Source organism: Vanacampus margaritifer, chromosome 6 (assembly GCF_051991255.1).
Source record: "Vanacampus margaritifer isolate UIUO_Vmar chromosome 6, RoL_Vmar_1.0, whole genome shotgun sequence".
Classification (NCBI taxonomy): Eukaryota; Metazoa; Chordata; class Actinopteri; order Syngnathiformes; family Syngnathidae; genus Vanacampus; species Vanacampus margaritifer.
Window position 1 is genome coordinate 22,493,632 of NC_135437.1, and position 14,716 is coordinate 22,508,347.

Genomic DNA, 14,716 nt, shown 5'->3' on the forward strand with positions numbered 1-14,716 from the left:
ATTTGAGTTTCCTATCTCAGGGTATGTCAACTCGCACAGGGTAAGTCTCAGTGTTTGTTGAACATGCTTTGTGACATGGACCCCTGTGCCCCATTGTAAAAAATGGCATATCCTGATTTTTGTACCAATGCAAAGCCTCAATGTGCTTGTTTGGGAATTTGGCTCATCTCTCTGCGCCATGCTGGACGTTCCGGCATTCCGAGGGCTTTTCCTTCGACATTTGGTGGCTGAAAGTAGACTGTGAAGTTTATACATGCTGGAACCACATATAAGTATGGGCGTAGGTGGTGTAACACAGCTTTGGTTGTTTGTTCATTTTAAAAGAGAAAAAAAATCTGGGAATATGGTGTGCTGAACCACGAGTATGCAGGGGTCCACTGTATGTTTTACTATGACAAGTTTAAACGGAATGTCAGAGTCTGGAAATGCAGCTATTTAAAAGGCATTGCGTGACAATAAATGCACGTTACAAGTTACAGTAAATATCCCAGACCTGAATATTTAGAGAGTTCTGTTGCTATGGGACCCAGTGTCGCTACCTGCATTACTCTTGACACCAGCATGCGTAAAGAACATCTTATTACTTGTAAGGTCAGTAAATAGGGAGTACTCAGAGATCAGATGTGGACATTATAGATGTTTTCTATTTCTATGACAATCAGTACACCAATCCATCCATAAAGAAATATTTATTAATGACATCTGAATGGACAGTTTAACCAGTAAAACTTGTGTTTACATTACGGTTTGACAGAAACAAAGCTGTAAAAGAAAACTCATTTAAGCATAATGCATGCATTCCATTGACAAACACAAATCATCACTGCTACTTGTGACTGTGTCCAAAGCACTTTCTCAAAACCTAAACATAAAACAGGCTTAAAAATACAATATGGTGTGGTCGTACTTATGATAGAATTAGGAAACTTGTTAAAATAGCACCTTTGTCACCTTCCTAAAATAATGGCCTAAGTCTTTGTTTCAGTTTTTTTAGAAAACACAAAACTGAACCAGATACTGATTATATTATCCATCCATCCATCATCCGTCCATCCATCCATCCATCCATATCTGAACCCTTATATATTTATTAAAAATGTTATTTTAGGGAAAGATTAGATGCTTAACTAAGGATGTAGCCGATTTTAGTAGGTGGCCAACATCCTGAGACGTTTAAGGCAAACATTATTTTTTATCAGAATATGACTTAAGCCATTTTTTAAAGAGGGTGACGATACTGCCAATGGTTGATTGTTGGTTATTAGTCAACACTTTAAAATGGATTCCTGATTTTATTTCACTTACTGCATATTTCTAAATTAAGATGGTTCAGTTAAACTGCCCTGAAGCAATACATAAAATCTGTAACCAGCCACTCTCAATGCGCTGTTTGATATAACAGATAGGAATCACTGCAATAAAATTGATCACTTCTCTGAAAAACACACCACATCAATATTTGTCTACTAGGCCTCTATTTTCTTTATTTTGACCAAACACTGTGAAAAATGCTACTTAAACATGCGGTTAGGGAAAAAAACTAAACAATGCCATATTATTTATGTAAATATCTCAAAGCAAATACATTACTATATTTTTGCATATGAGAAAGCTGAAATTTAAAAAAAAACAACTAATATTTTCACTAAGAATCTTTGACATGTCTGTTAAAGAAAATGTATGATAGCTCGTCAGTCACAGTTATCTAAAATTTTAACTTACACAAAAGTAAGTTATTTTCAAATGATTGACATTGTTAGTAAAAGCTAAAATAATTATATACGGCAGCAGTTTAGTTGGAATGTAATTAAGTTTGTTTGTAAGTAAGAAAGTAGTAGGGTTAAGCCTTAATGGTACTTTTTGTAGGTCCGTTCTTTGTTATTCTACCAACCTGAGGCGTAGTTTGTGTGTGTGTGTGTGTGTGTGTGCGTGTGTGTGTCTGTGTGTGTGCGTGTGTGTGTGTGTGTGTGTTCAGGGTGAAGGGGGTGCCTTCAGAGAATTGGTCGATCCTCCTTGACTTCCACTCCCCGCCGCTCCCTGTCCAACCCACTGATCACCACAAATAAAGGAGACAAGAATGATGCAGTTAGTTGCAGAAAAATACACACGTGAAAATGTTGCAGTGCTGTAGATGTAATCTTTATCAGCAACAATCTGTGTGGAATCCAGATTTTCTTTGATTAGCGTACACTCTGGTGCCACATGATTAGCTAGGGCCGATAAAAGGTGAGATACACATGGGCAAAGGCTCAAAAACGCCTTTCAAATGATTTAGAGGATGTGCTGATAAAACGTCTCCTTTTTATTCAGCAACACGTTCAAATGGAAGCAAACAAAGCTTCTGTCCTCTTTATACCCTTTGCTTGCTGCTAAAGAACATAAAAGCTGATTTTAAAACGAGTTCGGCGAATTGGAGAGATTTTCGGCGTTATCATTTTTGTGTGTGTGTGTGTGTGTGTGTCTGTTTAGAAGCATGGCTGAAAATAAATAACAGTTACTATCATATTTATTATCATTCTCAGTCCATTAAGTCAGCAGAAGTGCAATTGGAAGCCAGGGGTGTGCAAAGACCTTTGGAGGGGCAGGTGCGTGTTATGTTTTATATAATGCTTATAGAGCCCCAGACATGTCATCAGTGTTTTAATTTTTTTTCCATTTTGTGGCCATGATTTTGATACTACATGCACAAAAATAGTCATTTCAGGTCACGAAATACAAATTTGAGATGTTAAACTCCTAATAATGTGGCCACAAAATAGCTGTGGCTCTAATCTTGACAGTTTGGTAAGCAAAGTGAGAGCTCCTTCCCTAGAAAGGGGAAGGTGTAGATTGAGGCGAATGACATAGGACACGAATACAGTAGGAAGACAGAAATTTAGAGATGCGAAAATGAAGCATCATGAAGTACTTGAAATATTTTTCCACTCCTCTAAATGGCGCTCTTGGTTTAAAGATGCAGTGGAAATGGGATCTCTTGCCATTGTACTAGCCTTTATCTTCAAACCAAGAGCATCATCAAGAAGAGTAAAAAATATTGCAAGGGATTCATGAAGCTTCCTTTTCCCATCACTACTAAAATTCCTTTTAGGCTGGGGATACGCTGCAAAGACAAAAATGGCATTGCAGGCTACTGATGAGAACAGAAGAAGAAAAGACACTTTGATGAAGGATGCCAGACACTAGTCAAGTTTCCAGCCAATTGTTTTGAATTTTGAAGTGAATTGAGCGCTGTCAAAGTTAAAGCGCTGACTGATTAATTAATCACACAAAATTATCCCATTAATCATAAATTAACGATTTATTTTGACAATAGATTATCCTTTAGTGTGACAATGGATGGCTACGTTTACGGTAGGACAGGTTGTGTTTTAGTGCATTAAAGTAAAGCATTTAATAAATGTTTGGGTATCACATTTAGAATATTTGTTCATGTCAAAATATTGGGGTCATTTTTTTCCATTTTAAATTATGCAAGTAATTAACTAATTAGAAAAAGAGGAGGATGAGTGTGTGCAGTGGATCAAACAATGTTGAAGACGTCCTCATAACATTAAATGTGAAAAGAATGAACACATAACCAGCGCTCTTCAAATTTGGTTGGAATTTTTTTTTGATTAAAAAAGCCTTTTTTTTACTGAGCGATTAATCGTGATTATTCAAAATTCTAAAATGTGATTCATCTGATTTAAAAAATTAATCGCTTGACACCTCTAGAATTTACTGAAAATGCGCAAAATGGGCATGCGACTTATGCTTATTTTAATCTGTTTTTCTTTTGCGAATATTGAGATGGCACTCCGCCGCCGTAGGGGGCGATATACACCCTAGAGATGTGATCCACCAGTAATTTGAAAGAAGAAGACCAGGAAGCGACTGCACCGTGCGATTATGTCGTATGAGTTTTCTTTTGTAATTCTTGATAAACCATAGCGCTTCTTTGCTGTTTTCCATCTAAAATAGCATTAATATTTATAATATATTATATTTATATATTATAATATTATATATTAATATATATTCAAATATACCTTACTTTATTGTCCGACATTGCTTTGGGACTAAAAACGTACATGTGACGTAATATCCGGTCAAAACGTGCAATGTGTATCCGGTCATGACAGCGGTTATTCTCAAAACCTTTTTCCATAGCCAAAATTAGCATTTTCCTTTTTTCGATATGCTTCAAAATCCACCTCCTCTAAGCATAAAAACATTTTTTTGCAAATTTTGGGCCCTTTTTCGAATTTTTAGCAATTACATTCAGTTTTATTTTCGCATTTCTTGAAAATTCTAATAAAAGTGGGTGGGTAGAATCCCAAAGACTAGTTTCTAACAAAGATGTGTACCTCTTGTTTAGTTGTTAATGGGAATGATAATGTGTGCACACATTACACATATTTCATGGTCACAAATTAACAACAACAAGAAATCTCATGTCATGTCTGGTGCTCCTTAGATGTTGGGGGACTTATTCTCTACAATTGTTTTTGCTTTCAATGAAACACACAATTGAGAAAATGTATTTTACCCACAACCCTATTGAGAAAACTTGAATTTAAGATAAATACATTAAAGTTTGATGAGTGAAATCCCTTCCTAATACTAGGGCCAGAGGAGGGAAACACAACAATAAAATGTTCATTTTGAATCAGTAGAATCATGCCTGCTGCCAAAAATCGGAGTTTCCATTCACATAAATGAGAAGTGGTATGCAATGGACTCCCATCTGCTGGGACGGGGCACTCCACATCTGTAGTGGAGAGGACCTCCTGGTTCACCCAGACAACAACAGCCACTGGGTATATGGTGTTAAGCCATGCTGTCTCTTTGGATTGGGCACCATTTTAATTGGAGCGATTCTGGTTCCAAAACTGCAGGAGAGATTCTTCCATACCAAAATGCCGACATGGTGAGAAAATGGTTTTCATTGGGTGTTGTCTTTTTGGGATACTGATAGATATTATAACATTTTTAATTCTTCATTTCATATATTAACCATTGTTACACATTATTAACATTTTAATTCTTTATATTAACCTTGTCGAGATGTTTTGTGTCCTGTGCAGAGCAGATGGTGTTGATTTCGGTATAATCTGACCTTAAACTGGGACATACTATTTAGTCTAAAAAAGTTCCTTCTCAGCGTTTTGTGCGAAAACACATTTGGTCCTTGAGAACAGAATCTGTTTCGAACACGCACTCCTGACTCTGTTTTCACCATCGCTCATGGAAAAGTACCCAGAGAGTATGTTTTGTCTACAAATGAAAGAGAGGAGGTCTTTTAACTATAAGAAGCCATTGTACACGCGGAAGAGCTACATTCGACGCTCTGAAATTCCACCTGTTTAAGTGAAGCAATTGGAGTCTGTAATAAATGTCCAGAGATCTCTGACCTTTTTTTTATTAAATCATTTTTGCAAAGGTGTTTTTTCTTACATTAAATCTGTCTTCAAGTTTTCGAACACGCAAAGAGGACAAAATAATTTTATTCCTCTTTCAATACCCACTTCATATGTATGTATGTAAAGGTCGCATGCAGGGTTGGGAGGGTTACTTTTAAAATGTAATCCGTTACAGTTACAAGTTACCTACTAAAAAATGTAGTTAATAACGTAATCCAAGTACCATAATATTAAAGTAATGTAATTGGATTACTTTTGGACTACTCCAATATTGAATATGCTCATGAAGACAAAATAAAAATTAATATCACCACAATTCTATACATTGTGCCCCTGCTATTTGCGGGTGATAGGGACCCGGGCAGCCTACAAATAGCAAAAATCCTTGTGCAATTAAAAAGCAAGTCGTATTATGCTTTGTTTGATCTTTTCCAACTACTAGTTGAGCTACACTAATACCTAGCTCAACTAGTACACTGTAGCACAACATGTAAGTATCGTATTTTGTGTCTAGACTAGAGGAACTTCGGTGACTGATGTTTCTTTGAATGTAGAAGAGTGACAGGAACTAAGAATAGGAAGATTGCTACTACATTGAAACTTTAAACAACAGTCTACGTATGTTTTCGTTGAGGACAGTACATCATGGCATGTTTAAGAACACAACAAGAAAGTTTAATTTACAAAAAGAAACATGGACAAATGATTTAAAATGCCATAATATTTTATGAACCTAAAAGTTTTTGGTATCGGTGATACGGGCACCAGTATTTACTTGGTATCGATCGGTACTAAAATCTCGAGTATCGCACACCTCTAGAACCAACATCTGCAGCTGACCAGTGGTGGACTAACTGTGTGAAACCTAGATTTACAGTATGTGCATACGCCCATCTTTTACACCCACATTCTCACCTATTTAGAAAAATGTCCTGTTTGTTTCTCAGACCATGTCTGGTCAGCTATTTTCAACCTCTCTGGTAATGAGCAAGGGCAGTATCCTTTGATGGACGTTGATGCGTGGAGCCATTCAGCAGTCTCGTTATATTATCTGATAGGGCGTGTATTATGAGAAACTGCAATATACATATGTACACTACTTTGTGTGAGAGAAAGATGCTAATGGCCATAGTTAATAAGCAGTTGCTAATGCTAACATTGTTGATTATTTTTCATGCCTCTTTTAAACAACGTTTCTATCAGTAGAGGTTTGAATTTACAGGATTCCACATTTGGACTAGAAAGAGGCATTTAGTTGGGATATAAGGGTTAATGTTACGTAGTACTTGCACTAACATAACAATTGACACAGCGTGCCCTCAGGACTTGTGTGTAGATCTTTTCAAGAAGCACAAATGAGCCATTAGCTCGAATCTTAGTCCAGTGCTAAAGCTATAATGGCCTCACAGAGAACACTGCCAGTGGATTGAGTGTGGTGTTTAGCTACACAAACGCCCTAGAGACAACAATGGAGCTCATCTTACTTTATCACCACTGGCAGGCAGGGTCACTGACCTCCAACCAGCACTGCAAGTCCTATTGTATGTTTAACACAATGTGACACCTAGTGCTTCATTTACTTCTAAAGTGTGTGTTTAATGAGCAATGAAAGGATCCTGATGGGATTATGTTACTTCTAAAAAATACAATCTCAACAAGAGTGGTTTGACTCAGAGTTTCCAAAAGTATAAGAAAACAGTCTCTTTTTGTGTGGTCATTTTCAGTGTGAGGCATTGGTTTATTTGTATGACATTGGATTATCGCATCAATAAAGGCTGTAACAATCCGCAGTGTGGCACCGCGCCACGGGGTGGCGCCACTTTTGTTTTTGTGTGCATGTGCAGCGCTTTTCGTTTTGGTCGTCAATGTTTTGGACGCCGTGGAAGCATACGACTATTGTGACGCGTGGTGGCACCGAGCCCACTGTTTTTTTTTTTAATAAATCGAATTTGTGCTCTCCCATTTTTTTTTGCTGTCCCACTGCGTCATCCATGACCGATCAGCCATTGCGCATTACAAGGCTAATTTCAGCAAGGCTAACAATGTGCTACAAACCCCAATTCCAAAGAAGCTGGGAACGTTGTGTAAAATGCAAATAGGAACAGAAAACGATGACTTGCAAAACCGATTCAATCAAATGTATACACAATAAAGACAAGGGGCTCTTTCTTTTGGTATTTTCATTGACAGGCACAGGGAGAAAGGGGTGTTTATAGTGCATTTATACAGACAAACCGCAAGATCACTCTCTTGCATGACATAGTCGGCTGCGCATGTGGCGTGGGCATTTGGAGGCTGCATACACCCACATTGTGCGTCCACAAGCACTGGTGACCACCTATTGTTAACTTTTAGATCCTGTAATATCATCATTTACATTACGTTTATCAAAAATGAATTAAAATTGATTTTTTGATCTTCTACGCACCTTTTTTTGTTGAACATAGTAGATGCTGCTTTGAGAACTCAACATGAATTTACATGAATCAGTCCGGCATCTGTTTTGGCATGCTCTGTTTTTTAATGAGTGTGGGCTGGGAATTCAGAACTATAAACAGCTCTGTGAACGTAGTTACCGCTCTCTGTAGCTACAGCTCACTGTCTTTGTTGTGGAAATCACAGAAAAACAAGGCAGCTATAAATGAAAGCTCTGCTTCTTGTTATATAATTGCTGTTTCTGCCATTCTAAACCTAAAAGAGCAATAGAGCATGATGCAATAGAATAAGTCCATCTATCTGACTTGTATTAAGTCGGATTTGGTCTGTTTTATCTATTTAGAATCTTAAGCCTGAAATGATATAAGTACATTCCAAACATTAAACACATAATATCAATAACAACAGGAAACAACTATCTTGTCCAAAATCTGACACTGTGTTGGTCTGTTACTCAATGATCCAGTTTGACAGTGAAGTCCTAACTATGTATAAATAATTTGCCATACCTCTATTAATGGGTGCCAGTGCGCGACAGGCTTGCGTGGATAAGTTAACATCTCACTCCAGTGGTCTCGTCCCAGAGTGTCAGCTTCATTGCCCACCCTGCACACCCCGATGATTTCGTTATGTCCAACCCTGCAGTCAGCACAAGAGCAAAGTGTTCAACCCCATATTTGCTCAGCAAAAGAGCTTCATAAGTTACTGACTGACCGATCATAGTCCATGACTGCTATAAGTAGACTTATTTGATCGATGTTTTCTGGGGGAACATCGAAGACGATGGCTTCATTGTAAACTGGGTTTAAAGTGTTGCGTTTGGTTGATGTCTTCCTCTTCTTTAGTCTCCGGCCCTCGCACATCAGCGACACCTTTACATATGGATCTACGGAGAAAGCATGTTCAATAATAAGGATAATAACATCTATGGACAAGAATGGCCCTGCATTTAATGAAAAACTAAAATGAGCTACAACATAACTTTGGAATCTCCCATATTTGACTGAATGTAGCATAAATGAAAACGCACCTGAAGCACCGGTGATGTCCATGGCTTTGAGATTTCTGGCTTTGATCATCGTGATGGTGAGCCTGCCAGCCGTGGGAAGATAGCACAATGAGAACATCAGCTCTCCCAGGTCCACATTGTCCTAAAAACAAATATACATTTCATTTGAATACCTCTTCAATCTGAGAAACAATCCGTCTTTTTTTCCCCTTGTAAGCATGTAAACCAAAATCACTATATGTTTAAATATCGTCACCCTCTTAAAATAAGTAAAATAATAATTTTGGGCATAATTCATCTCCTCAAGATGCAAATGGTTCATTTTTTTGTGTTTCCTGAAAAATCTGGAAAAAAATGACTTAGGCGATTATTTTAAGAAGGCGTCTATTTGAAATTCATTATTAAGATACACTTTAAAGTAAAGTGTTTTCTGTAAATCATGAGGTTGATGTGAAAGATTACTGTTAAGTAAAAATACATGTTCAGGCATATTAGATCATACAGCCATATTAGATCTGACTGAATTGTTTATTACGGGTGGCGTTGCTGAGTGGTACAGTGGTTATCCCGCAACCCAGAATTTGTGGGTTCCATGCCATTGTGACCACGTTGAAGTATCATTGAGCAAGATACTGAACCCCCAGTTGCTCTTGACATCGCATCATCAGTAGGTGAATGAGTAGTCGAAAGTTAAGCGCTTTGAGGGCCTTGTAAGATGGAAAAGCGCTATATAAATGAAGTACCATAATCACCCTCTTAAAATAATTGCCTAATGTTAGGAGGCAGATACAGTATCTGTTTCACCTTGTAGTTAAAAGCATAATTAGCCAAAAATGACACTTTTATCCATTCACCATTTAAGTGTTTGGAGAGGTTTCTGGATCGTCCCAACACACAACTACAGTCTACCGTTAGTCCCCCTAGGTGTTCGGATGATGCAGAAATCTCTCCTAACACTTGAAGTGTGTCTTCTGCCCAGATTTAGTCATGACTGTATAACGTCCACATTTCCTCAGTTGAGCTCTGTTCTGTGGCCAGATGTGTCCTTGAGTGATATCGCGTATCTCTGCACGTCCGGCTTATCAGTTAAACTTGCTGAACTGTTTACTGGAAACTTTGTGGTACCACCCTTCTGGTAGTATAAGAATGTTGTAAGTCCTTTGTAACTTTGAACTTGTGATCTGCTACAGCCATTGTCTGTAACTCATTTGTGCCCGGAATATTCTGCAAATAAAAGCTTTGAAGGAACTGTTCATCGTCTCCAGCCTGTATTCGGATAACCAACATTCTCACTACCCGAAAATAAACGAACACGCGGAGGAAAAAGCATCCTCCAACACACTTTATATGCAAGAGGTTGATTGAATAAAGGTTACATTTTAATTTTTGATGAACTTTTCACACACTTTATTCATCTCAAAGGGGAAATTAATGTGTCTTGTCAGCTCATTTGTCATTATCTATAGAATTATATTACATACGTTGTTTTAGCTAAGTAAAATTAAAATTGAAAAAAAAAAATCATTAGCAAAATAAAATAACAAAAATGCTTTTAAAAACAACTGCAACTACAATTTAAGCTTTCAAAACTATAATTCAATCAAAAATGTCCTTGAGTTTTGTCTTTGGCAATTCATTTAATACATTTGCCTTTGATGTTGATTTTAAATATACATTTTGAGCAATAACATTTTTTTCTTCTAAGATTTTGCTCAATAGTATCTCAGTATTGCTCATTTTCTCCTTGGACATCTCCAAGGTTTGACTATAATTGTTTCCCTTATTTCTTCTAGTGAATTTTTGCAGAAACAAATGAGAAATGTTTGAGACAAAAGAGAGAGTGAAATGAGTCAAGATTCTCACATAGTCTCACTTATTTCTCCTTATGCTCATTTTCTCCTTGAAGTTAGATCTCAAAATTATCTCCATTAAGTCTCACGTATGACTCCCTCTTAAATTTCTACGTCTCCCTTATTTCTCCTAGTGAATTTTAGGAGAAACAAATGAGAAATGTTTGAGACAAAAGAGAGAGTGAAATAAGTCAAGATTCTCACATAGTCTCACTTATTTCTCCTTATGCTCATTTTCTCCTTGAAGTTAGGTCTCAAAATTATCTCCATTAAGTCTCATGTATGACTCCCTCTTAAATTTCTATGTCTCCCTTATTTCTCCTGGTGAATTTTAGGAGAAAGAAATGAGAAATGTTTGAGACAAAAGGGAGAGTAAAATGAGACTAAGACAAGATTCTCCCATTTTTCTCACATACTGTAGTCTCACTTATTTCTCCTTATGCTCATTTTCTCCTTGAAGTTAGATCTCATAGTTTTCTCCATTAAGTCTCAAGTATGACTCCCTCTTTAACTGCTGTCTCCCTTATTTCTCTTAGTCAATTTTAGGAGAAACAAATGAGAAACATTTGAGACAAAAGTAAAAGTAGTAAGTAAAGTAAAATGAGACTGTAGTGAGATTCTCAAATTTGTCTCACGAGACATAGCAATAAAAATTTTCCTCTGGGAGTGACAAAATGGCCGCCTCCGAGATGGATAAACACGAGTAGATTTTGCTGCTTTATTCAGATTCCACAAACACAGTACTAATCACAATGCCGTTCTTAGACTTGTGGGGCTGTATAGAACATATTATTGTAAATATTTGTGGTTGCCCTCCCCTTGATTAACTAGAAAGTATAGATAATGGTCAAATGCAGTGCTGTAAAATTATTGCTTGACATAAGACGTCAATAAATGTTACAGGACCTTCCCTTATTGATTAAAATGGAAACATGCAGGTGCACACTCACATTAGTTGGTCACGGAATTTAAATTGCTGAGGTACAGTAGAGTACATGAATCTGACATTGCAATTTTTGTGTTTTTACTTTAATTGCTTTTTTTTTTATTGTAGATTATCCAGCTATCCAATGAAGTAGTGAAAAAAGGACAGCTTTGCTCCATGTTTTATTCATAGTGCTTCTTCGTTTCTGTCAGTCCTTATTTCAAAAACATTTTCTTGTTGCCATTCCTTAAACCCCTTGCTGAACAATCATCAAGAACAATCTTCATAGGGTTTGTTGTGGCGCATTAGGCTTTTGTGTCGATTTTGCGAAAGAGAAACCAAACCACAGGGAAATGCAAGGCAAATATGGCTTATTGTGTTTATGCACAAATGTTTAAATATTCAGTTTTTGTATTAATCAGAGCAGTGTGAACACATTGTAAATGTTTATGGCAAAAGGATACATGCTTGATACAGAGCCCATTAAAGAGTGTGAAGAACACCAAACGTCTATTAAAATCAGGGATGTGATTTTTCCGCTAATTCGCGGAATTCCGCTTTTTTTTATCTCCCCCCCCCCAAAAAAAAAAAATCCGATTTTTTTTTTTTTTTTTTGTAGTTCATTGTGTATGCACATGACTCCGACAGATAACATCTTCTGCTATAACAAAGACATTTGTGGTATGCTCTAATATGAGTTACTTTTCATTTGGTCATGATACAATTATTTGTTCATGAAATTTGAACTCTTCAACATTATTTATGTGTTAACTTAGTAATCACATTAGTTAGATATGATGATATTCTCAGTGATAGTTTTTAAAAGCAAAGGCAGTCCAATGTTTTTGAAAGTGACTGATTTTGAGTTGACTAAAACTGCCATTTTATATGGGATAGTTCAATATACATTGAAAATTTATGCTGTTGTTTTGTCTATTTCTTTGTCATGTTGAGTGCATTGAAAGTACTTAAAAACACGGAAAACCCATGAGCTCCGGGGGGCTTCGCTAGCTAGCCTAGCTGGGTGCCAGCGGCCCCCAGACCCCCGGCTAAATTTTCAGATAATTTCACTTTGGTCAAATCACATCCCTGTAAAATCTATCATTTATCATTGATCATGTTTGCAGTATATTGTTTCTAAGTGGAAAAACACAATATTTGAATGTGTGTGCAGAAGCATACTTAAACAGGCAAGCATAAACTGATCCGCCTTCCATCAAGCACTCCACAGACAATGTCATAACCTCCTACACAAACACCCATTGAGCTTGCTTTCAGACTACAGAGTGCTGGCCACCACTCTTGAGCACTCACATCAAGGCCTGCGGTCAATATTATGGTCACATATGCTCAGCCAATGAAATTAGACTAGAGGCCTGAAGCACAGCAATAAAGCAGAGTGAGAGAAGACAGTTCATCTTTTCCAATGATAATACTAACACCTTCTGTCCTTGAGGAAAAGTAAGGAATTTCATCAACTTTCTCATACTATGACAGAGTTTGACAATCTATTTTGATTTATCACCTTTTCTTTTTGTCTTTTTTTCCATTTCAACTGTCATTTTCATATTTGCTTTGTCACAAACTGTGTGTTTATGACCCATATCCATAAAACTGTACAATTTGAAGTACTTTTCGTTGGAACCAAGTTAATTGATCTGAACCACTTTTTGTTCTCTCAAGGCCATTTTTCACTGCACTACACCTCTGAAGCCCACAAACGTGTGTCCACATATGTAAATTTAAACGTGAGATACCTAACCATGTTTATGTTATTCCTAATATTGTATTTTCAATGTGAAGCGTTATAGCATCAACAAATAGAACTTTTGTCATGTATTTGGAGACTTTGAGTACAAAATGCACTTCGACTGCTAGACTGCAAGTGAATCGGGAATTGGAAATATAATATAACTCTGAATATTGACCAATGGTCTAACCTCCTCATAAATCACATTTTAATGGAAAAAATATCTGCCTCAAATAAAAACCAAATATCAAAATTTATAGAAACATGGCCTACGTATATAGAAATTTTTAACCTAATTCTGGTTACTTAATTCTGTCTGTTAGCGAGAGCCACTACATCGTGATAACTTACATTGATGTTTCTGCATTTGGCAATTTATTATTATATTATATTATTAGTATGGGATTTTTTTTAATGGGCTTTAGGTGAACTGATGAATACACACACGCACGCACGCACATGCTCACCCACATACAAAAAAAAAATATATATATATATATATATGTATATATATATATGTGTGTATATGTATATATATATATATATATATATATATATATATATATATATATAGTTAAAAAAAGAGAGAAAAAAAAACTTTTTATTATTATTTTTTTTAATTTATTTGTTTTTAAAAAAAAAAGGAGAGCAATGATGATGTCAAATCGAATGAACAATACTGAGCTCTCCTGAAAAAAAAAAAAAAAAGGGAATTGGGAATATATGCCAACAACACCATCCCCGCAAGCCTTGTGTTTGACACATGCTCTAGATTGTCGCATTTGTGCTCATTAATGGAAATGGGTGTTATGATTGAGAACAATGGGGATAATAACAATTAATCTACTATCATTTTAGGATACAGTGATGTTTGGATTTTGGATGTGTTTGGGGATGCAGTACATTCAGTATTGCAGGATTTGGGATGGAGATTTCAAACCCCCATAAAGTATGCAACCTGGATATGCAACAGAATGAAAGAGAATATCACCTCAGATAAAAGATTATTGGGGAAAAAAAATGATAAAAGAAGAGATGAGATTGTCATTTCATTTCAAGTGCTGTCATGAGCTGAGAGTGAGATGAGACACTGCAGTTTTTTGTGTGTGTAGGAAACACAATTCTTTGTAGCCAAATGTTTGATAAATACATCTGTAATTCAATCATAGAGTTTAAGGACCACATTGGGATGAGATAGTAATAAAAACATTGATAATGGTCACTCAGTAATATTGTACTTTAAAAATGTGTTTTGGTATACAAATTCCAACACAGTTCCGTATTAACTGAGCGTCGGTAAGTAGAAAAGTAATATTTTATATTTATTTATTTATATTATATATA

General features: G+C 36.4%; 1 protein-coding gene across 2 annotated transcripts in view; it reads right to left on the bottom strand.

Annotated features, from left to right (window-relative positions):
- Nucleotides 1–674: 674 nt before the first annotated feature.
- The window catches only part of syt9b (synaptotagmin IXb), a 44,531-nt gene continuing 30,489 nt past the window's right edge, over nt 675–14,716 (bottom strand). For both annotated transcript variants that reach the window (XM_077569447.1, XM_077569446.1), the window contains 4 exons: nt 8,869–8,989; nt 8,553–8,724; nt 8,348–8,477; nt 675–2,049 (listed from right to left, as the gene is read on the bottom strand). In XM_077569447.1, coding sequence (XP_077425573.1) covers nt 1,972–2,049; nt 8,348–8,477; nt 8,553–8,724; nt 8,869–8,989 — 501 coding nt within the window. In that variant the 3' untranslated portion in view covers nt 675–1,971. The remainder of the gene's footprint in view (nt 2,050–8,347; nt 8,478–8,552; nt 8,725–8,868; nt 8,990–14,716) is intronic.